The sequence below is a fragment of the Plecotus auritus genome (genome assembly GCF_963455305.1).
Source record: "Plecotus auritus genome assembly, chromosome: 6".
In the NCBI taxonomy this organism is placed as follows: Eukaryota; Metazoa; Chordata; class Mammalia; order Chiroptera; family Vespertilionidae; genus Plecotus; species Plecotus auritus.
Window position 1 is genome coordinate 150,637,436 of NC_137773.1, and position 25,371 is coordinate 150,662,806.

Here is a 25,371-nt window from a genome sequence, read left to right on the forward strand (position 1 = left end):
CTATTTTGTGCCATTCACTGTTGTAGGTATGAGATTAAGCGTATTTTTACCTACTGATTTTCAGATTAGAGCCCTCTCTTAGTAGTACTAAGTATTCTAGCAGTACTCCTGAATTAAAAAGGTCTTTTTGTGGATGTTTTAATTTCTGATTTTTACTACTTTGGAGACATAGATTAGCACATATGCTCTCACCCCGAGAGCCAAGCTAAAGGCATGTCTCCAGCACGAATGGCGTTAGTGTGAGAGAATTGAGAGGCCTGGCCTGTTCTGGCCAATCTGAGTTGACTGATTCCTCCACTGAGTGCTAGCTTTCTTGATCACTTGTATTCAGCCATTCATAGATAGCATGAGTGGTTTTACAAGTAGCAAACAGTTTGAGGATTACGATTAGCTTCATCTTTCCCTTTAGCAGTCCTATTATTTCAGTTAGCTTTCTATTTGATAAAAGAAATTAGATCAGGAGAATATTAAAATAAAATGTCACAGTTAAAAGCATTTATTGTAGGATAGTGAAGTATTATATAATACTACCTATTATATAATAGATTATTATCTATTGTTATGTTATTTAGTCACTTGTTATATTTATATTACCTCTTACTGGTTGCTGAGCACTTAGTATGAGCATTACCTCATTTCATTTTCATAACAGTCTATATTTATTTGTCCAAAATTGAATGCTTCCTTGGATATTGTTTGGATGTGGGTTTGATGTAAGACATAAAAGGAACATACATGACTTGTGTTTTTATGAGACTTAAAATGCCAATCCTCTCAGTATGAAAAATAGAATATATTGCTGAAACTCCTAAATAGGATTTAACTGGCCAATTGCATTAATTAAAGTTTATATTAAATCTATGCCTGAAATGGATTTCTCAGACTTAGTGATAGTTGAGAGGGAAGAACCCTCGACTATGCAGATGTTACAGTAGTTATGTGTTCGTAGGATAATCACTTCTCAAGTGCAGATATCCCAGATGTCCCCTTCAATAAGCTAGGACCAGAACTTCCTGAAGAGATCACTGATCCTGTCTCCCGCTTCCAGCAGTTAAACATCTAGACCAGCACATCAGATGCAGATATTTATTACACATGTTGAATAAACATTCACTGTATAAAACGACTTCAGAAATATGTAAGTGCCTGTGCCTGCTGACACTAGAAGAAAATGGAGTACTCATTTGCATGCATGCATATATAAAGTTCACCTCAAATGCTGCAGCCACAGCTGAAACAGCACGAGCAGCATTTATTTTGGTTATGTGACTTATCAAGAATTAAGCAAAGTACAGTCATCAATCACTCAATAGTTGTATGTCTGATATACTAGTGTATATTAAAACTGCAAAAAAAACACCCAAACAAACCTTGGGTTTATATGTGTAAAACAGGTTTTCTAAGGAAAATATTATGTGAGAAGAATCAGGAGATCAAAGCATAATAAAATAGTTAAGTGTGAATTTTAAAGTCAAACTTGGTTCTATCACTTACTGAATATCCTTGAACGTGTTACTTAACCATATCCTTCAGTTCTATTATCTGTAAAATCGATATAAGACCAGTGTTTCTGGATTGTTGTGAGGACTGTATGGAGATAGATGTGTAAACTACATGGTGTTTTATGGGGTGTAGAGCAAGTGGATAATGAATAGTGACTGCCAACAACTGGAGACAGATTGAATGCTTGGATTTGAAAATACCTTTATTATTACTATAAAGCTATATCCATTATAAGGAAGTTGAAACAATTCAGAAAAGTATAAAGAAAAAAGTGATATTCTAAAGTACATCCTTCCAAATACCTCTCTGTATCTATATATACCTAGAAATATATGTATAAAATTTGACCAAAAAAGTGGAGCCTATCATTTAATATTAATATTCTTGCTTGTGCTAGTTCTTGCTTATGCTAGTTCTTGAAATTTTGCAAAGGTCAAAATATTCTATTCATAGAGAATGATGATCATCTTAAACTAATGTAGATATTTCTCTTAGTTATTTGGTTTTTGTACTTGGTTTTTTCAGGTGGAATTTTGATGAAACAGTGACTCATTTCATCTATCAAGGGCGACAGAATGATGCTAATCGAGAATATAAATCCGCAAAAGAACGAGGAATACACATTGTTTCAGAGCACTGGCTTTTAGAAGTAAGCAATACTTTTTATCCCTCCCGTGTCTGTTAAATGAAAATGTATATAAACACTATTTCGAGGCATAAACCAATTTCCGTGTACATAAAGAAGTTTGATTACCTTATTTAACAGTGCACATCTCATTTCTTTGGCATCAAAAACTAAAGATCTTTATTCCCTAAATACTTAAGTATTTAATAGGTGTTATTTCTGAGTCTCTGATTCTGTTTTACTAAAGAGAAATGATATAAAAAAAAAAGTTATAGCCGAAACCGGTTTGGCTCAGTGGATAGTGTCGGCCTGCGGACTGAAGGGTCCCGGGTTCGATTCCAGTCAAGGGCATGTACCTTGGTTGCAGGCACATCCCCAGTGGGAGGTGTGCAGGAGGCAGCTGATCGATGTTTCTCTCTCATCGATGTTTCTAGCTCTCTATCCCTCTCCCTTCCTCTCTGTGAAATATCAATAAAATATATTTTTTAAAAAAAGTTATAATAATTTAAGGGTAATTAATTAATGTATGTATTTACCAATACAACTGTCTTTTCTTTCTGGGTATTTCCTTGGAATGTGGTTGATACCTTGGCAAAAGCATAGAAATAGCATTAGATTTTATACATTAGCAAACATGACATTAAAAAGTGAGGACAATATTGAATATAAACTGTAATTTAAAAACTAAAAAAATTTAAGTGAGGAGAGTTTAATTGTCCTTTGTATAATGGGTTTTTTAGTGTCAACTAGCTTTCAAAACTTTAATTTAGCAAGCCCTGGCTGCTGTGCTCTGTGGTTAGAGCATTGGCCTGCACACCAAAGGATCATCGGTTGGATTCCTAGTCAAGTGTATGTACCTAGGTTGCAAGTTCCATCCCCGGCCAAGGTCGGGGCACATGCAGGAGGCGACCAATCAATGTGTCTCTCTCAAATTGATGTTCCTATCTCCTGCTCCCTCCCTCCCTTCCACACTAAAAAACTCAATAGAAAAAAATATCAGGTGAGGATTAACAAAAAACTAACCAAATAAACCTTGATTTTTTTGAATTTTTATCCTGTTATTATTACCTAATGTATTGATTATCCTTATCCAACTTAACATCACTTATTCTCTAAGATTTTTTCAGTCCTGCTTAAAAAACACCATTCTATTGCAGTGTGCCCAGGAGCATAAGCACCTTCCCGAATCTCTGTATCCACACACGTATAATCCCAAAATGAGCTTGGATATCAGCGCAGTGCAAGGTGACAGACTCTGTAATAGTCAACTGCTCTCAGCTGATGGGACAACAAAGAATGATGAGGTAATATGGACAGTACGTTTTCCCCCTCCTTGAGCAGAGCGTATAATCATATATGGCTGTGAAACCACCTACAATGGCTTGGTTTGAACAACTGTTTTTTTTCTCCTTCAACAGCCAGATCATTTGCCTGTAGAAGAAAATGATATAGATAATATGACCACTAGTAACAAAGAAGTAGCAATATCAAATGGAAATGGAAGGAATGACTCTAAAGGAGGTAAAATATTTTAAATTATAAAAAAAAAATTTATAATTTCTTTGCATCAAATGGAAAAATTACGTTCTGTGGTGCTAAACAGAAATAAAACATATATTTGAGTATTAATTGAAGTCCCATGCCAGTCATTAAGTAATAATATTCAAAACTTTAAGTGGTTTAAGTGAAATAGCCCTATTTTCTTAAAGGTAGGTGAAGTTGGTGATTAAAATTTTTTTCCTTTGGTTCAGTTCTTTTCAGTGATATTCAGAAAGTTATATGTATAATATATATGTTTTTTAACATATATTACTTTAGACCCTTTGGTCTGCGGGCCAAGGCTCACATGGTTTTAAAGGTACAGAAGGCGGTATGAAGAGCTTCTACCTTCCAATGTTACAGTTTTTTTGTGTATCCTTCAAGGGCTGTTTTATGCATACATGATCATAAATATGTATATTCTCTCCTGACCTGCTTTTTTAAAAAAAAAAAAAACATAAATTTTTGCTCAGTGGTTAGAGTGTCTGCCTGCGGACTGAAGAGTCTCGGGTTTGATTCTGGTCCAGGGCACGTACCTCAGTTGCAGGCTTGATCCCTGGCCCCAGTTGGGGTGCACACAGGAGGCAACTAGTCAATGTGTCTCCCTCTCTGAAAAAATCAATGGAAAAAAACATAAATGGTGGACTATTCTATATGTTGTTTTGTACTTTGATGCCGATCTTTTTAACAGTTCAGCTTGTGGAGTATTTCATATCGGTACATAAGGAGCTCCTTCAGTCTTTTTTTTTGGCGGGGGGGGGGGGGGCAGCAGTATATAGTATTTATTCCATGAATGTCCCACTTTATTTAGCCAGTCCCTTGTTGATGGGCATCTAGGATATTTTTAATTTCTTGCTATTACAAAGTGTGCTGCAATGAATAGTCATATATGTATAAGTGTCCCCTTTTTAATGGATTAATATTTTCTATTTCCATACTCATTCTACCCTACCCAAGCTTTCCCTATGGCTTAATCTATTTACTCTCACTCTGTTCATTCCGAAAATATTTATTTAGTACCTATTTCAGTGGTTAGTCTATTATATATATATATATATATGTATACATATATATGTATGTATATTATAGTGTGGTGTATTTTCAAGGACCATTGGGGAAAATCACATACATAAATGACTGTTGTGCACCTCAGACTATAGTACCTAAATGAGAGTGTGTAAGAAGCAGGCAGGGCGCTCTACAGGAGAGATAATCACTGCAAGTCTTAGCAGTGTCTTCGAAGGGCTTCCTGATTCTTTGATGCACAGGCCTTGTGTTAAGGGCTGCCTTAATGTTCTGCAGTATTCATAGTCTTAGTACTTTCCTATAGCCTGTAATATTCAGTAAATGTCAAGTCATTCAACCAAATCTATCAAAATAGTTAATATGAATAAGATGTGATTTTTAAAAAAAGAGAAACTTACCTTGATAGGTATATTTGTGTATGTTTCAAGCACTGACACAGACCTTGGAGATGAGAGAGAATTTCCAAAAGCAGCTTCAGGAGATAATGTCTGCAACATCAATAGTGAAACCCCAAGGGCAAAGGACCTCCATTTCAAGAAGTGGTTGTAACAGTGCTTCTTCAACCCCTGACAGCGCTCGCTCCAACCGCAGTGGACGAAGTAGGGTCCTGGAGGCCCTGAGGTAGGTACCTGTCACTCATCCTGGTGGCAGCACGAGATGACTACATGACTTGAGAGAAAGGTAGCTGCTTACGCAGGAACCTACTGACTCGGTTCCATGAGTTAAGCCTAATTTTGCTGTTTTGTTTTTATTTTGTAATATTGTTGGGGGTTTTTGTAATTTTGTTTATTTTACTTAGTCTAAGCTTCTACTTTACTATCAAGACCACTAAAAGGGCTATACCACTAGGACTTATTTAGCCCAAACTACCTACGAGGTTCACAAAAGAAGGTTTACAGTTGTGAGTACGTGAAACACAGAATTTTGGTGTCTTTTTTTTAATTTAGAGGAAGGGAGAGAAAGAGAGAGAAACATCAGTAAGAGAGAACCATTGATAGCTGCTTCCCACATGCCCTCTACTGGGGATTGAGTCCACAACCCAGGCATGTGCCCTGACTGGGAATCGAACTGGAGACCTCTTTGGTGCATGGGACGATGCTCAACCACTGTGCCACACTTGCCAGGGCCAGAGTTTATTCCTGTATTGTTAATTATTGAATTATTTTCCATACAACTATAAACCTACTTTTGCCCTCCCCTGTATATTCAGACACCACCTCCTCGCTTTTCTGACTTCCCTCCCTTGTTCCAAGCAGTCTGGAATTCTGGATTGGGGGTAGGAAACAGACACACAGGTTTGGTTTCTTACCAAGCAGTGCTTCACAGTGAAGCGTGATTTAAACAGTTGTTTCTGATTGAAACTACATGTATTTTGTATTCTCCACAAATCTGTCTTCTAGGAAAGGTGATTACAGATCTTGGTGTGATGTGTTGAGGAGCATTACATCTTCCTTTTCCTGATAGAAAATTCTCTAATTATATGATAAGCATTATGGGACTTACATCTTGAATTAATTAAATTATGCATTCATCTTATAAATGTATATTTCATGAGGCTAGTTCTCTGAGTAACAGTGGCTTTTTGTTAATATACTTCAGGTTATGTTTTATTATTATAGAGAGCCTAAATCTTGTGCCAAGTTAGAGTAAATACCCGGAGAATAAAAGGCTATGCTCCTCGTTTTTGAGACAAGTGAACTCTTAGTGGTATCATCAGTTTTGGTAAAATCTTTCTATTAAGATGTTATATATATAATTGGGTTGTATATAATATAATTGGGTTATATATAGCATGCATGTGTACTAGTGTATGTGTATATACGTTGAAAGATTTGGTATGTATCTTGGAAGAAAAGAGTTGGAATTCTATTTACTCTCCAGTGGAATTGTTACAGTTGCACCATAAAGTTCAGCATAAGACTGGTCTGCCTGTGACTCTGGGAGGTTTGGTTACAAGAGCTAAAAGGTCCTTCTAAGGCAGCATTTACAATACACTTCCCATGTAATTACAGTTGTTAGTTCAAGTGATAAAAATGGAAAATACAACTACCGGTACGCAAAATAACCAGTTTTCTAAACATTACCAAGTTTCCCTAAGCCTATATAAGAAACCTGCCATTTTTTTCTTATTTAAGTTCTTTATTGTTGAAAGTATTACATATGTCTCCTTTTTCCCCCATTGACCTCTCCCCACCTGCTCCCGCCCCCCAGCACAGGCCCTCGCCGCTGTCTGTCCATTGGCTGTGCTTATATGCATGCATGCAAGTCCTTTGGTTGATCTCTTATCCCTCCCTCTGCCTTTTCTCTGAGGTTTAACCGTCTGTTCAATGCTTCTGTGTATCTGGAGAAACTGCCATTTTTAAATGCAGCATTCATTTTGGAATTAAAGTTGTTTTTGACAGTGAACTTTTTCCCCCCTCTTTGAAGTTTCAAATATATGGGCATTCAGTCAAAATATGTGTTTCATTTTCTCACTGAAACAGATTAAGTTTCTGGGAGAAACATTTTAAAAAGAAAATCTTTCCCAAAGTTTATTTATTCAATAAATAGTGTCAAGTGCTTACTGTGTGCTAGATGGGCATTATAAAGGTGACCCACAAATGTACCATCTAACTAAAGGAATTCATGAATGTGGATTTTGTTAGGGCTGTCTATTAAAATTGTCACTTTTATTCCTTAGGCAGTCTCGTCAGACAGTGTCTGATACCAACACAGAGCCCTCCCAGAATGAACAGATCATTTGGGATGACCCGACAGCCAGAGAGGAGAGGGCCAGGCTTGCCAGCAATTTGCAGTGGCCCATTTGCCCCACACAGTACTCTGAACCTCAGGTTGATATTAAAAATTTGGAGGATTCTCCTTTCCAGGAGCCTTTCCATGATTTGAAAACTGCTGAACAGGGTAATGAGAACGAGATCTATTTACTTCTTTGTATTAAGTACATGTTGGCCTCTTGAAAATTAACAGATAAGCACATTGTGATTCTCTGAATTGTCCATGCAAATGAAAAACTTACTAGGTATTTCTAATTTAGTTTAAAAGAATCAAAAATAATTGTGAAGTAATTAATTTATCAGTAAATTGAAAAATACATTTTTACTTTTAAATTTAGGATTAGGCATTATTTTTACTGTTATTGTTTCTTTTATTCTAGTCTTTTTTGCATTTGTTTTTTCTCCTGATCATCTTATTTCCATTTAAGTCTTCTCCTGACTTCTCAGCACATACTGCACTTGTTCTTTGGATTTGTCTGAGTTTCTTTCTGAATTCCCCTATTGTTTTCTTCCTTGGGCTTTATCTTAAACCGAATGTTAGATATTTCTCTGTACTAGATATATAGATTTATCTCTGCTTCTGATTTTCTCCAAGTGAAACCTTGCTTTTATTTTACAAATTTGGGTTACTTTTTATTGGTGAGAGCTTGGCAGAAGTCCACAGATGACACCACCATTTGCCCCTTTAATGCTAAGTAATTTCATTGATTTATAAGCTCTAGAAATGGGCCACTTCTTTTGCATGTATTTTTTACAATCCAGAATTTGTGTTTAATTTCATCTTGGCTAAGACAGATGAGACTATTTCCCAGAATTGTTCTTAGTCATGTTTGGGTAATATCACACTGCAACGTTTTATTGCCCTCAGCTGTCTGTGATCCTGGAACCGTGTGTGTGACCGAAGCTCCAAAACACCCCACCTCTGAAGAACTGGAAACCCCAACAAAAGACAGCCACCTGATCCCGACGCCTCAAGCCCCCAGCATTGCGTTCCCCCTGGCCAACCCTCCAGTGGCTCCACACCCTAGAGAAAAGGTTTGTTGCCCTTAGTCTGGTGGTGATGGCTGTTGGATAGTGATGGTATGTGGCATTCAGATTTTATTGGTATCCATATCAGCGGTTCATCAAATGTTGAAAACTGCATTTCTTTGCATTGTTTTATTTTTTATATTTGATAACCCAGAAGACTAAATGTTACTGTGAAATAACTATATACCTAATAACTTTTTAAATGTTACTTTGTCTAAAATAAAACTCTTCCATTTCAGATAACAATAAAGGAGACTCATGAAGACTTAAAAAAACAGTACACATTTCAGTTGTCATCTCTGAATCCTCAAGAACGTATTGATTATTGTCATCTGATTGAGAAACTAGGTACGAGTATTTTACTTAAGTCAAAACATCCCACCCAATAACCGTTATTTAGAAGGCAAATGTGGATGATATTATTATCACTTGTATAGAAATTGAGACCAAAAAGATGGCTAATTTGCCCAAGATTATACATTGAGTCAGCATTAGAGCTTTTAAAGGCACTGGGTCATAGGATTTAAAGATTGAAGTTGAAACCAACCTTTTAAGGTTTAAGAATCTTTTTGTGATGCTTGGAGCATTTATTTGTTCATTGATGAAAGCCTGGACCAAATCAATGAAATCATAGACTGACTTCACTGAAATGTGGTTTTACTTATATAGTATTTGTATTCCACTAGTTGTCAGGCTCTCGATCTGACATCATTCTGCAGGCAGCGCTGAGCGTACCAGACAGATAACCTGGTGCTCTGGCCACATCCTTAGTGCTGTCTGTCCTTTTAAGGATGTGGAGAACCATGGTATGTTTATTTAAAGATTTCTGTCGTGTGTATAATAGTCAAGTGTACAATAGTACACTTGAGAAGCCTCTTCTTGGGAACTTTATTCAGGTGGAACATGTTGTGCCCCAGTCGCCTAATAAGTCAGAATTGATGAGCGTTCCAGTTTGGTGAGCTCTGGGCAAAGCACAAGTGTCTGTCTCCTGTAGATGGTTCATCTGTGCCAGCTCTGGGCAAGAGTAGCAGCAGTTAGCAGAAAATTGTCTGGAAGAGGACAGAGCACAGGGGCACCTGGGTATAGATTGTGCTGAAATTGGGAGTGTGTGGCTACAGGGTTTCTGGTAGAGAATGCAGAGGCCTTTCACTTCATGAACGAACACTGGTGAACGGATAGACACCAATCAGTCTATTATATTGTCTGGTTAGATAACGATATTATATTAATATGGAATTTCTACCTTATTGGCACCTCTGATCCTGGGTGAGTTACTCTACCTGTGTCCCCATATGTAAACGGCAGATAATAATAGTAACTGCATAAACTTGTGAGGACTAAATGAGCTAACAATCTTGACTACTTTCAACAGTCCCTGGCATATAGTAAGTCCTCAAAAGGTATTGCTGCTGCTGTTAACATTCGAACTCATGCGTTAGAGATGACTAAGTCTTAGAAAGTCCTGGCTGCATCTTCACCTAGCCATTTAGTCAAGCTACTAGGTGTACCAGTTAATGCGGATTTTTTTCAATAGATGGAGTTACACACATGTTGATATATATATGCAATTTGATATGTATGCTATTTTGTTATATTGACAGCAAGCTTCAAAACATGTCAAATTTGCTGGTGTTAACATATTTTTACGCTTAAAAATGTCAAATTTTGTGCAAAAAAAAAAAAAGCTTTAGCGGGAAGTTTTAATTCATTATTTTGAAGAAAAAGTTACCGTATACTTCAGGAAGCTTATGGTGAACATGCTCCATCTCAAGATACTTGTGAACACGGGGTTAAACGCTTTAAAAGTGATGATTTCGATGTGAAAGACAAAGAATGTCCAGGTCAACCAAAAAAGTTTTTGAAGACGAACAATTACAAGCATTATTGGATGAAGATGCGTGTCAAACTCAAAAACAGCTTGCAGAAAGATTAAACGTTGCTCAGCAAACAATTTCTGATCGTTTACAAGCAATGGGAAAGATTTTAAAGGAAGGAAAATGGGTGCCACATCAACTGAACGAAAGACAAATAGAAAACCAAAAAGTCATCAGTAAAATGTTGCTTCAGTGGCACTAAAGAAAGTCTTTTTTGCATCGAATTGTGACTGGCGATAAAAGGGATTTATTTTAAGAATCCCAAATGCACAAAATCATGGGTTGATCCAGGTCAACCATCAGCATCGACTGCAAGGCCAAATCGCTTCAGAAAGAAGATAATGCTCTGTGTTTGGTGGGATCAGGAAGGTGTGGTGTATTATGAGCTTCTAAAACCAGGTGAAACCGTTAATACTGATCGCTACCAACAACAAATAATCAATTTGAACCACGATTTTGGACAACAAAGGGGCTAGGAATCCTCTGGGGTCTCTTTTATAAGAGCACTAAGCACTTTCCAAAGGCCCCAAAATGAACAGATTTTGATCATAAAACAACCAGAATATGCCAGAAGACACGGCAAAGTAATTTTGCTTCTTGATGACGCACCGTCACACACTTTAAAACCAGTTAAAGACACGTTAAAAGATCTTGCCTGGGAAGTATTAACCCACCAGCCATATTCACCAGACCTTGCTCCTTCAGATTACCACTGTTCTGATAGATGACAAACGCACTTTCTGAGCAGCACTTCAAAACATACGAAGAAGTGGAAAATTGGGTCTCTGAATGATTTGCCTCAAAACAAGGGAAGTTCTATTGGGACGGTATCCACAAATACCTGAAAGATGGGGGAAATGTGTAGCTAGCGATGGACATTACTTTGAAAAAGCACTTTTGATGTTTCTCTTGAAATAGTCGTGTTTTCTTTGATGACAAAATCCGAATTATTAACCGGTACACCTGGTAAGCTCTAAAGTCTGAGTCAGCACCCTGCTTCGCATGAGCTTATATTTACTTAGGTCGCCTTTTGTTCCTCAGAGTCAGGCTTCACCCATTAGTACCTGAGAAGAGGTTTCAACCCTGCCTGCTGCTTTGTCTCTTTACTGGGCCTGTGTGTTTCCTCCCAAGCTTCTGTGTGTCAGCTGACCTTATTTCCACTCACGGAAAGTGTTTTTCTGCTTTTAGTCCGTAGGTTCCCCTTTCTGACTTCTGTCTCTTTGGTTATCTATATTCAGTGCTTAAAATTGCTAAGGTAGTTGAAACCTAAGAAATTTAGCAATTGACTGCAGTATATGGCCCTTGTTTTGTATTTTGTTTTTCTTTTTAAATATCTTAATTGTACTAAACAAGTACCGATCTAAAATTTGAACAAGGATTTCATATGGAAATAGCAAAGAATTTAATTATTTTAGATCTGATAATGGCATTGTGGCTAAATAAGAAAATCTCCCAATGTTTCTCTCCTTCAGGTGGGTTGGTAATAGAGAAGCAGTCCTTCGATCCCAGCTGCACCCATATTATTGTGGGGCATCCACTTCGAAATGAGAAGTATTTAGCCTCAGTGGCGGCTGGGAAGTGGGTTCTTCATCGCTCCTACCTTGAAGCATGCAGGACTGCTGGGCGTTTTGTGGCGGTGTGTATTCAAATTAACGTAAAGGGTCATTGTTCCTTTACAGAGAATATCTTAATTTGGTCTTTAAAAGTGAATATCTTAATAATTGATTGCAACACATACACAGACCACTTGTGTAATTGAAATAACCAAATATGACCAGTAAGGTCCACATTAACAATTAAAGCCCCCAAAATTTAGAGATTATAGATTCCTAGCTATGTCAATTTGATTTACTTCAATTTGTTTAACTGAAATAACATTCGAAAATATTAAGATGATCTCACTGTAAGCTTTACTGCTAGCCAGTTAAATATTAAACTATTTGAAATATTTTGGTTCCTAACTGACCATCACAATTGTAGCTGTCATATACTAGTTTTGAAGTTTTCAATCAAGATCTCTTAGGAATCACTTCTATAGACAGGTAATGAAGCTGTTAGTGCCTGCCTCCTCTGAGACTGTGTCCTTCTGTGAAGTTCATCTTACAGTGGGTGAAACCCAGGAATCTAAATATTACCAATTGCTATGGTTATCTGTGTTTCTGAGAAATGTATGCAATATTTTATTTCTAGTTCATATTCTCTATAACAATTGAATGTATAGTTCTTAACTCTTGCTAGACTGAACTCCTTGAGGACATAATTGTGGGAACTCAAAAAAGTTTGCTGGACTAATTCTCTAGGAAGAAGACTATGAGTGGGGAAGTAGTTCCATACTTGATGTTTTGACTGGAATCAGTGCACAGCAACGAAGACTAGCACTTGCAGCAATGAGATGGAGGAAAAAAATCCAGCAGAGTCAAGAATCGGGCATTGTTGAGGTATTACATACTCAGATATGTAGGTAGTATAAATGGTATTCAATGTCATGACTGTTCCAGATTAAGTTTTTTTAAGAGAATGTGCTTGATAAGTTTTTTTAAGAGAATGTGCTTGATAAAATAATAATTCTATTTATCTTTTATCATTTGATATAGTTTGGGCATTCTAGATTTTATATATATATAATATGTTGATAGCACTTTTAAAAAAAGTTTACATGTAAAATGTGACCCATACGTATTCCAAAGAATCCTTTCAGCAACTAGCTTCAGGGATTCTTAACTTGGGGTCCACAGACTTTCTCAAAGAAGTTTGTAGATTAAATTCAGGAAGGCTATCCACTCTAGATGGGGGAAAAATACATCCTTGTTTTTACTAACCTCTAATTAAAAGCCTTTCCTTTAGTTATAAGTCTGGGCAACAAATCACAACATTAGTAACAGTACCTGTGAGTCTGCCCTAAGAGAAGTCAGATCTCTTTGCTTTGCATTATAATGTAAGTATCCTGAAGTGTTTATGTTCACTACTTTAAAATTACAGTAGTTATTCAACTCGCCACTACTTTCAATGTAATACATTAGTATAGAAGAACACATCTATTATGTCACAATTTTTAAAATTTAATAATTAGGTAATTTTCAATAAAATTATTTCCTATGTAATCCTCTATACTTTAGATATTTAAAAACATGCATATGTTATGGAAATGACAAACAAAGCTATTATTTTAAAAAAAAAAACAAAAAAAAACAAGTTACTTAGAGACTAAGTCTATAGGTTTTCCCAGACTGTAAAAGAGGTCCGTGGCTCACAAAAAGGTTAAGAAACCCTGAGTAATTTTCTGTTCTGAGTTCTCTGCTTCTCCACATCCTTGTTAGCTTTGGTTCCCTTTCTTTTGGAGTAATTCCACTGTATGTACCCAATTTGTAAATATTTTCAAGAGGAATACAATGGAGGCTTCATCTAATCTAAGAAGCTGTGCTTTAGGCTTTACGCTTGATTAATTATAAGAAAAAAATACTAGAAAAGATTAAAAAAAAACTCAAGTTGCTTTGTTTTAATGTTACCTATTAAAATATTTTCCTTCATTCAAGTATTTATTGGTGGTTTTACTGTATGCCAGACATGGCTGTGTTTCAAAGGATTCTGACCAGAGACAGTTACTACTGTGGCAGAATAAAGGTTATAAGGTTATTCGTTGACATAAAACTAAATAAAATATTACCTGCATTTATCTGTCATTTATTTTCCAAATAATTTCACACAATGTTTTGTGTTTGTAGGGGGCATTTAGCGGGTGGAAGGTTATTTTACATGTTGCCGATCAGAACCGAGAAGCCGGATTCAGACGGCTGCTTCAGTCTGGAGGAGCAAAGGTTTGTATTGAACCAGTTCACTGGGTTTTTTACATGCATTACTTTCTAAGCAAGGTCGCTATGATCGGTTCCTAATTTCCTTGCTTTGTGAGATGGTAATCCCTAAGTACAGACATACAGTTGAATTATTTTGGGACACTCATAGCTGTGGTGTTGCTTTTTCTTTAGGTACTACCTGGTCATTCTGTGCCTTTATTTAAAGAAGCCACACATCTCTTTTCTGACTTTAATAAACTGAAACCAGATGACTCAGGACTTAATATAGCAGAAGCTGCTGCCCAGTACGTGTACTGCTTGAAAACAGAATACATTGCTGATTATCTCATGCAGGTTTGTAAGCTTTGGTCCTTGACTTCATTACCAGCCATCTGCTTGTATGCATAGAGAAGTTTGCACATCACCACCCTCAGCTCCTTGTTAATACATGTCAGACTACTGTTATTTTCTATTTAACCCCTTTCAATTTCATTTTTTTTATAATCATGAAAACATGTAAACATTTAGCTTGGAATTTAAATATGAGCTAGGTACAAAAGTGCTCTTCTAGATGTTGGAATGTAAAGAAAGCGGAAATTGATTTCAAGAGTCCAAGGAGAAACATTTACCCAAGGGTCCTCCTTTAGTTTTCTTGACCTTTTGCATTGATACATAGTAAACACCTGTGTTAGATGCTAAGGTAAGTCAAGCATTTGCTTATATGTAGGACTCACTACACTTGTGTAGTGAGTGGCCCATGTTTGTATGAACGGACAAAAGAAAAATCTTCCTGGCATCAGAGTGCCTAAAATGCCATCAGCAAAGTGTGACACGGTCACAAATGTCTTTACTATAAAAGATTTCCAACAGAATGGCATAGGAAAAGGGGGAAGCCATGACGCAGCCTGCCATGTGACTTTTGTTGCTTGTGCTTGCTCTGGGTTTAAACAAAATGCCTAAAACATAAACATGAAGCCTTTTTCATAAAGCACTGGGGTGTACTGAATCTCATCCCTGGTCATTCTAGGAATACAGCTGCCACCTAAGACAAGAACCAATAATTATTAATTTTTTAATCCTCACCCGAGGATATTTTTTCTATCTGTCTTTAGAGAAGAGGAGGGAGAGAGATGCATTGACGGCTTGCCTCTCACGCACCCCAACCGGGAATTGAACCTGAGACCCAACACTCTAACCACTGAGAAAAACTGGCCAGGGCAAGAACTGATCATTATTAATTGCCTTTGTGCTGGGCACAGTACTTGTGTATGCATTCTCACATATAAAACATGTACTGGTTAAAGAATAGCAAAATGTCATCTAGGTTCTTGGTAAAGAAATAGAAAGTTGCTACTCCCGTAGGCATTTCCTGTTGCACCTCCCTCCTTACCCCAGAGGTGATCACTATCTGACTTTTGCTTGTGTCCCTGCCTCTCACGGTTGTAAAGTGTGCCAGGCACTAGATTTCTGTAGGAATATGTTGTGCTAGTATGACAGTCTGTGTTATACATAGGGTGTCCCCCAAAAATGTATACACACTAAATAATTTTTTATTCTAATGGGTTAAATCTGAAAAGAAAGAAACATCAATTGATCTATCAGCTGCTAAGTGTATATACTTTTTTTGGGACACTGTATGAATTTTGGCTTTGCAAGCTGGGTAATTATGTAATATTGACTGTGTTATTAACCTTTTTATTTTATCTGTAAAATGTGGAACAAAAAATACCTCTCACGTATTTATTGTAAAGATCAAGTAAAAATTCAGTAAAAAGATTTTCAAAAATTACACTAAGCATACTGTCTCACACTTGATAACTATTAACTGTATTTTTTCAAATTTTCCCTGTTCTTGTATTTAATCCATTATTTAGGTCTGAGCTAGCCCCACTCTGAGCTATTAGCTTGTTTTTCTGATAAACGATGACTGACTGTTCACTAAATGTGACGCGTGATAAATAGCAAACCTTGAAAAACAAATGTTTTCTTTGCAAGAATTTAGGAATGAATATATGAATAAAAGGGAATGTATAGTTTCTGTAGTCAAAAAGCAGAGTAAAGAAACCTATTACCTGATCATTTTAACAGTTTGAAATTTGAAAAAAGTGAATAATGTATTTTCCCCCTTTCAGGAAACCCCTCCTCCAGTAGAAAATTACTGCCTACCGGAAGCTGTTTCCTTTCTTCAGAATTTTAAGGAACTGGGGTCTGGATTATCACAAAAGAGAAAAGCTCCTCCAGAGAAAAATAACACCAAACGGCCTCGAGTGAACTGATCGCATCTGCTCTTCAGTTACCAAACCGCAACGTGTTTGAATTCAGAGCCTGAATGTTACTGTGATTTGTGAAGAACTCCACTCGGTGGAAGGATGACCCTGCTTGAAATAGATTTTTAACACTTGAAATTTCAATCAGTGAAATATTAACTGTTCCTGAATAGAGAGTTCCCTGAGATAACAAAACACAACCCCTCAGCTAGCTTGTTATTAAAACACGTTGAAGTGTGCAAGGGGCTTTTTATGTATTTTCTTGTAAATATCTGAGGCTGTAGCTTAGTGGGAGTTTTATTAGCAAGGTGATGAATTTTGCTTTAATTCATAACAAGGAAGTTTATTGGGATTTATTCATGTTTTCCTGATTTTTAAATTCTCACCATTTTACCTCTTTTTAACAGGAGCCTGAGCACAAGGTTTAATGAGGAACTGAGGCATTAAACTTAAAATGTGTGTGTATATATGTATATGTATGTTTGTACAAATCTCCATGATGTTTGCTAAGTTTGGATGCCAAACTTAGAAAATAAAGACAATAAAGAATAAAAGTCATACGTTTTTTAAAAGTATTTTGGCATTCATTCTCTTGAAGCAATAAGATTTGTAAAACTGCTTAAGAAGTTAATTGCTAGGCATATATCTGATGCTATTTACAGTATTGTTCTATTGGGTTAAAAAAAAACTTAGAACCACGAAATTGTATTAGCCTTTATTACCAAATACTGCATGCATTACCACTGTCTTCCAAATATAAAGCTGCCTCATTTTGTTTAAGGAACAAACCAGAATCAGGAGCATAGTGTTTATGTAACTGTTAATTGCTTTCTTTGAAAGGCAGACGGTGAGGGTCTCAGCTCTTAACCGAGACCAATGATTTTAATTTCAAATATAACAATCTAAGGGGAAAGAGGTTAAGTATTGCGCGTTTTAAAAATTCTTGTGCACTGGTTGAAAATTGCTGACCTAGACACAAAAGAACTGGAGTTTTTATCAGATTTTTCTCTAAATGGAATAGGGGTTTTCCTGCCCTTCAAAGCACTTAGCTTAGAGCTAATTCACAGCTTAGGACAATACAAATTCCTACACAACCAAATAGGTTAGGTATAGGCTGTGGTGTAAACGTACTCCTGCTCCTGCCACCAACAAAAACCTTGTGGCCTGGTTTCATCAGAGCCATTAGTTCGCTGGGTGATTCCCAGGCAGTTTGCAGTACACTTCCCTGAATTTCACCAATTAAAAATTCTTTAAGTAGTTGTTGATGAACACTGTTGATAAAATTACCTAATATTTTCTTCTCTGCTAAAATTAACTATTTTTCCAGTTTGTCTTAAACGCACAGTTTACAGTTTTAAGGCTCTAGAGCTCAGCTTCTCCCGACTCCAGAATCTGTCCACACCCTGTGAAAACCATTTCCACTCTGCCCTGATGCCAGCAAGGTCTGCCTACGTGCAAATCATTCCAAACAGGTAGTTCTCTCATTTAAAAGGGAAGAAAAAAACCCACTTCCCTTGATTATCCTAATTCCTAGTTTCCCCTCAGAATTACTACCGTATTTTAATCTGCGATACTCAAATTAGCAACTTATATTCCTACATGAATTTTCTTGTGCATTAATCTAATCTCACCAACATTCATTAATTCAACAAAGATGATTCCTTAGCCTATAAGGTAGTGCCTGGGGTTCAGGAGCAAACCACCCAGACCGCATGCTCTCTCAGCGCTGAAGGGGTGAGGCCCTCAGTCTGGACACGCAGTACTCAATTATACTCAGATTTAGTATTTATAGTGATAAGGTCTGAACTGCCCCCCACCCCCCCACCCCATTCATAGCCATGTCCTAACCCCCAGTGTGGCAGTATGAGGATACTGAACCTTTAAAGAAGTCATTCAGGTTAAATGAGGTCCTATGGGTGGGGCTCATTCAGAAGGACTGGTGGCCTTAGGAGAGAGTAGGAGGGCATGTGCACGGAGGAAAGAGGAGAGTCCATGTGAGGTCACAGAAGGCACTGTCTGCAAGTCAGGAAGATGACTCGCTGGAAAGCACCCCAGCCAGTGTCCTGAGCTGAAGATGTCTAGCCTCCAGAATGGTGCGAAATTCCTATTGTTTGAGCCACCCGGTTGCGGTTGCGGCAGCCCGAGCAGGCTAATACAATACTGTGGTGCCAAGATCTTAACCTGGGGCCGTAATGCCTGGGGCTGGACACAGGCACAACTTTGTGTATGTGCATTTTTAGGAGAGAGTTCAGTTTTAGAATTCGGTCTGAGACCTCCATGTAGTACAGCCTTCACCCAGAGGTGCTTTAACACATACTGCTTTACATCAGGGTTTGGCAAACTTTCTGGAGACGTCCCAATAGTAAGCATTTTAAGCTTTGTGGGCCAGGACTTTATGGCATTTTTCCTTCAACCCTTTAAAAATGTAAAAGCCATTCTCAGCTGGAGGCCATAAAAAATAGGCAGTGGTCTGGGTCTTTATCCAAAGACACCCAAAACACTAAATCAAAAAGACATGCATCCATTGTTCATTTTAGCATTATTTACAATAGCCAAGATATGGAAGCAACCTAAGTGTCCATCAGTATATGAGTGGATAAAGAAGTTGTGAAAATACACAATGGAATAGGACTCAGCCATAAAAAAAAAAAAAAAAAAAAACTTGCCATCTGCAACAACATAGAGATGGACCCAGAGGGTATTGTGCTGAGTGAAATAAGTCAGAGGAAGACAAATGCCATGATTTCACTTCTATGTGGTGTGTAAGAAGTAAACGAAGCAGAACAGAAACAAACTCATAGACTCAGAGATCATTTTGATGGTTGCCACATGGGAGGGAGTTGGAGGGATGGGTGAAAAGGTGAAGGGATTAAGAAATACAAAACTGCCGAAACCGGTTTGGCTCAGTGGAGCCTGTGGACTGAAGGGTCCCAGGTTCGATTCCTGTCAAGGGCATGTACCTTGGTTGCGGGCACATCCCCAGTAGGGGCTGTGCAAGAGGCAGCTGATCGATGTTTCTCTCTCATCGATGTTTCTAACTCTATCCCTCTCCCTTCCTCTCTGTAAAAAATCAATAAAATATATATAAAAAATATTAATGGAGTTATAAACTGAAAATTCCTCAAGATATGTAATTTGGGGGGGTCTGAATGTATAATATTGTGAAAAGTGAAAAGAAGAGCAAATTAAATGAATAAGAAAATAAATTTATTAAAAAAAAAATACAAAACCAATAGTCACAGAATGGTCATGAGGATGTAAAGTACAGTCTAGGGCAGTGGTCAGCAAACTCATTAGTCAACAGAGCCAAATATCAACAGTACAACGATTGAAATTTCTTTTGAGAGCCAAATTTTTTAAACTTAAACTTCTTCTAACGCCACTTCTTCAAAATAGAGTCGCCCAGGCCATGGTATTTTGTGGAAGAGCCACACTCAAGGGGCCAAAGAGCCGCATGTGGCTCACGAGCCGCAGTTTGCCGACCATGGGCCTAGGGGACTATAGTCAGTGTAATAACTATGTATGATGTCAGATGGGTTCTAGATTTATCTGGGTGATCACTTAGTTATTTAATGTCTTAAAAAATATCTACTCACTGGGTTGTACACTGAAACTAATATAACAGTGTGTACCAAGTGTAATTGAAAACAAAAAAAATTTAAAAATGTTTTAAATGCAGGAAGGGTGGGATAGCTCAGTGCAGACTCAGCTGTCCCTTCAGCTCCTGGCAGGAGGCCGGCCTGCCCTCTGCACCTACCTCCCGGCTCAGACCTGTTCTGTGGTGGGCGGGAGGTGCTGCTGCAGCCCGAGGAAACTATCAGTGTGAAAATTAGTTGGGGGCGGGGTTGATGTGGCTGTAAAAGGTACCGGAGGGACTCTTATGATGGAACTGTTGGTATCTCACTTTTTAAATATAAATGTGAAGGTCTAATTAGCTTTATTAAACGATTTGTGAAATGGGCAGTATATCATCTAGGGAGCAGAGAGATACTCCTGCACTGTTTGTGTCTTATCCTTGTGGATGTTAGTCTCCCGGCTGTGGTGTGCTATGTATTTTTATAAGATGTTAGAGTTGGAGAAATGGGTAAAAGGTGCACAGGATCACTATATTTCCAAAACTGTATGCTAATCTACAATTATCTCAATAAATTTAACTTTTAAAATATATTTTTATTGATTTCATAGAGGAAGGGAGAGGGAGAGAGAAGTAGAAATTCACTGAGTGGCCAGATTATTATGATCTCTGAAAGCATAATAATCTGGCCACTCAGTGTGTGTGTGTGTGTGTGTGTGTGTGTGTGTGTGTGTGTGTGTGTGTGTGTGTGTGTGTGTGTGTGTGTGTGTGTGTGTGTGTGTGTGTGTGTGTGTGTGTGTGTGTGTGTGTGTGTGTGTGTGTGTGTGTGTGTGTGTGTGTGTGTGTGTGTATTAGAAGCCCGGTGCATGAATTTGTGCATGGGTGGGGTCCAGCCAGCCTGGCCAGAGGGAGGGGACATGGGCGGTTGGCCGGCCTGCCTGCAGGTCGAACTTCTGGTTGAGGGGACAATTTGCACATTAGCCTTTTATTATATAGGATATACACTGAGTGGCCAGATTATTGTGTGTTCAGAGATCATAATAATCTGGCCACTCAGTGTATATCAATAATGAAAGAGCAGCAGCATTGATCGGCTGCCTCCTGCACGCCCCCTATGCGGGATCAAGCCCACAACCCGGGCATGTGTCCTGACCTGGAATCGAACTGTGAACTCCTGGTTCATCAGTTGATGCTCAACCACTGAGCCACACTGGCTGGGCAAATTTAATTTTTTTTAAAGTTCTGACATGCTAATTGGAAACTCAAATATATATATGTATGCATACATGTGTGCATGCAGTGGGCGGTGGTGTGTGGATCCCTGCCCTGCAGCCCTAAAGACACTTTAATCTGCATCTGTCAACAAGCCAGTTGCACAGTTCTTGGTTTTCCTTCCCCCCTGAGTAGTAATTGGCCCTTTGGCAGAGCCATCTGATGCTTGTTTAGCATGTGGGAAACTGCAATTAGAGTTATCAAGTGTTTTAAATTCGTGAGGTATCTATGGAAAGAAAAGCCATGGTATTAGTTTAGGCCAGTGGTCGGCAAACTGCAGCTCACGAGCCACATGCGGCTCTTTGGCCCCTTGAGTGTGGCTCTTCCACAAAATACCACAGCCTGGGCGAGTCTATTTTGAAGAAGTGGCGTTAGAAGAAGTTTAAAAAATTAGGCTCTCAAAAGAAATTTCAATCGTTGTACTGTTGATATTTGGCTCTGTTGACTAATGAGTTTGCCAACCACTGGTTTAGGCTCTTTACGCCATAAAAGAACGTTAAATTTTTTTAAGTAATGGGAACTGATAAATGAAAGGAGAGAATCAAGCAACTGTCTTATCAGTATAACTGCAATTCAGGATAACCTGTCAGTTGAGGAAAAACTCTTCTTCATAGAGTAATTCCAGGTACTAAGTACAGGAGAAATGATAGAAGCAAGCCATTTTACAACTCCTAATAAAATCATAGATCTACGCAAATGGGGAACTTTATAATGATGGATCAAGGTAATAACACCTAAATTCACTCATCACTCAAGACAGCCAGACATGCCTCCTGATGTGATACAATAAGGAACAGAGAGCATCTATTACTCCGTTAATTAAACGTGAATTTGATTACGCCTCCGGATCTTACTACCTGCAGTCAATCAAAATCGAGTCAGGAGTGTTCCAGCTCAAGATGACAATGTTATAGGATCCTGATTTCAAGTCCTCCCACAGACACAACCTACGGTTACATACAAAACAATTTCCTCGGAAAGAAACCCAAAACTAGCTGAGCAACTCCCACAATTTGGGCAAATGAGGAAAAACCCCACATCAAGATGGGTAGAAGAGGCTGAAATGCAATTTTGCCATAAACCCCACCCCTGGTGCAATGACCCACAGTAGGAGGGAACTCACAACCCTGAACTTCTCCCTGAGAGAAGGGCCCCCAAAACATCTAGCTTTGAAAGCCAATGGGGCTCGCACTAGGCCATAGCGATCTGAGAAACATCAAAATAAAAACTTTGAAACAAGTGGAAACGGAAATACAATAAACCAACACCTGTGGGATACAGCAAAAGCAGCTATAAAAAGGAAGTTCAAGGCAATAAAAGCCTACATGAAAAAACAAGGAAGGTCCTCAAAAAACAACCTAACTTTACAGCTCAGGGAACTAGAAAAAGAACTAAGCCCAAAGTTAGTTGAGGAAAGGAAATAGCAAAGATCAGAGCAGAATTAAATGAAATAGGAGCTAAAAACATAATACAGCCCTAGTTGGTTTGGGTCAGGGGATAGAGCGTCGGCCTGTGGACTGAAGGGTCCCAGGTTCGATTCCAGTCAAGGGCACATGCCAGGTTGTGGGCTCAGTCCCCAGTAGGGGTGTGTGCAGGAGGCAGCCAATCAATGATTCTCTCCCATCATTGATGTTTCTATCTCTCTCTTCCTCTCTAAAATCAATAAAAATATTTTAAAAAATAATACAAAAGATGAATAAAATTAAGAGCTGGTTTTTGAAAAGATAAACTCTCCAAGAAAAAAAGAGCGGATGCAAATAACATCAGAAATGAATGAAGACATGTCACAATTGATACCACAGAAATATGAAGGATCATAAGGGATTATGAACAATCATATGCCAGCAAATTGGACAACCTAGAAGAAATGAATCAATCCGAGAAACATACAACCTACTAAAACTGAATCATAAAAAAATAAAAAATCTAGTCCTGGATGTTGTTGCTCAGTGGTTAGAGCATCGGCCCGCCCACCAAAGGGTCATGGGTTTGATTTTCATTCAAAGGCGTGTGCAGGTTTGATCCCCGGCCTGCCAGGGTGCATGTAGGAGGCAACTAACCAATGTGTGTCTCTCACCAGTGGTTCTCTGCCTCTCTCTCTCCCCCTTCCTGCTCCCTTCCTTCTTACCTCCCTACGACTCTTTCTAAAATCAATGGAAAAATATTCTCGGGTGAGGATTAACAACAACAACAAAGAAATAAAAAATCTAAATAGACCAACTGCTAGTAGGGAGCTTAAATCAGTAATCAAAAACCTCCCAACAACTCTAGCCAGTTTGGCTCAGTGGATAGAGCGTCGTCGGCCTGCAGACTGAAGGGTCCCCAGTTGGATGCCAGTCAAGGGCACATGGCTGGGTTGTGGGTTCGATCCACGGTTGGGGGTGTGCAGGAGGCAGCCTATCAAGGATTCTTTCTCATCATTGATGTTTTTATCTCTCTCTCCCTCTCCCTCCATGAAATCAATAAAAATATACTTAAAACAAAACAAAAAACCTTCCAACAAATAAAAGTCCAAGACCCGATAGCTTCACTAGTGAATTCTACCAAACATTTAAAGAATTAATACCAATCCTTCTCAAACTCTTCAAAAAATAGAAGAGAACGCATCCAACTCATTTTATGAAGCCAGCATTACCTGATAGCAAAACTGGACAAGGACACCACAAGAAAATTGCAGGCCAATATTTCTGGTGAACACAGATGCAAAAATCTTCAACCACAAAATATCAGCTGGATTCACTAATACATTAAAAGACTCACATGGCCCGCCTGGTGCGGCTCAGCTGGTTGTGTGTCATCCCATGTTACCAGGAAGTCACTGGTTTGATTCCTGGTCAGGGCACATGCTCGGGTTGTGCGCTCTATCCCTAGTAGAGGGCGTACAGGAGGCAACCTATCAATGTTTCTCTCTCTCTCTGTCCCTTCCTCTTTCTGAAATCAACGAAAACATTTTTTTAAAAGGATCATACACCATGATCAAGTGGGATTTATTCCAGGGATGCAAAGATGGTACAACATCTTAGAAATCAATGTGACATACCACATTAATAAATGAAGGATAAAAGTCATATGATCATCTCAATAGTTGCAGAAAAAGCATTTGACAAAACTCAACATTATGATAAAAACTCTCAACAATGTGGGTTCAGAGGGAATGTACCTTACCACAATAAAGGCCATCCATATATGATAAATGCACAGCTAACATCATACACAGTGATGAAAAAGCTGAAAGCTTTTCCTCTAAGATCAGGAACAAAATAAAGATGTTACTCTCACCACTTTTATTCAACATAGTATTGGAAGTTCTAGCCAGAGCAAGTAGGCAAGGAACAAAAAAGCATCCAAATCAGAAAAGAAGTAAAACTCACTATTTGCAGATGACATGATATTATATATAGAAAACCTAAAACATCAAAAAGCTGTCAGAACTAATAAACAAATTCAGTGAAATTATAGGTTACAAAATCAATATGCAAAAATTAACTGCATTTCATGAATAAATAATGAATTATAAGGGAAATTAGGAAAAGAACCCCATTTACAGTTGCATCAAAAAGAATAAAGTACCTAAAATAAATTCTACACTAAAAACTATTAAGGCATTAATGCAAGAAATTGAAGAGGATACAATGAAATGGAAAGATATTCATTGCTCATGGATTGGAGAATTTTCTTAAAATGTCCATACTACCCAAGGCAATCTACAGATACAATGCAATCCCTATCAAAATTCCAATGGCATTTTTCACAAAAATAGTACAAACAATTTTAAAATGTGTATGGAATCAGAAAAGACCCTGAATACCTAAATAATCCTGAGGGAAAAAAAACCCCTCCAAATAAAGCCAGATGCATAAGACACCCTGATTTCAAACTCTATTACAAAGCTGTAGTAATCAAAACAGTATGGTACTGGCATAAAACAAACAGATTAATGGAACAGAATAGAGAGCCCAGAAATAAACCCACATATAGGTGGTCAATTAATTGATGACAAAGAAGCCAAGAATAAACATTGGGGAAAGAACAGTCTCTTCAATAAATTGTGTTGGGAAAAATGGTCAGTCACATGCAAAAGAATGAAACTGAGCCAT

The 25,371-nt window shown here is 38.0% G+C and overlaps 1 protein-coding gene across 4 annotated transcripts in view; it reads left to right on the forward strand.

Annotated features, from left to right (window-relative positions):
• The window catches only part of TOPBP1 (DNA topoisomerase II binding protein 1), a 49,251-nt gene extending 32,251 nt beyond the window's left edge, over positions 1-17,000 (forward strand). For 3 of the 4 annotated variants that reach the window (XM_080671970.1, XM_080671971.1, XM_080671972.1), the window contains 12 exons: positions 2,029-2,152; positions 3,286-3,432; positions 3,547-3,649; positions 5,122-5,314; positions 7,374-7,594; positions 8,336-8,502; positions 8,736-8,844; positions 11,843-12,006; positions 12,671-12,808; positions 14,093-14,185; positions 14,354-14,515; positions 16,294-17,000. In XM_080671970.1, coding sequence (XP_080528096.1) covers positions 2,029-2,152; positions 3,286-3,432; positions 3,547-3,649; positions 5,122-5,314; positions 7,374-7,594; positions 8,336-8,502; positions 8,736-8,844; positions 11,843-12,006; positions 12,671-12,808; positions 14,093-14,185; positions 14,354-14,515; positions 16,294-16,437 — 1,765 coding nt within the window. In that variant the 3' untranslated portion in view covers positions 16,438-17,000. Of the gene's footprint in view, positions 1-2,028; positions 2,153-3,285; positions 3,433-3,546; positions 3,650-5,121; positions 5,315-7,373; positions 7,595-8,335; positions 8,503-8,735; positions 8,845-9,182; positions 9,218-11,842; positions 12,007-12,670; positions 12,809-14,092; positions 14,186-14,353; positions 14,516-16,293 lie in introns of those variants that run through there. The other variant, XM_080671973.1, reaches the window with a different exon arrangement.
• The last annotated feature ends 8,371 nt before the right edge of the window (positions 17,001-25,371 follow it).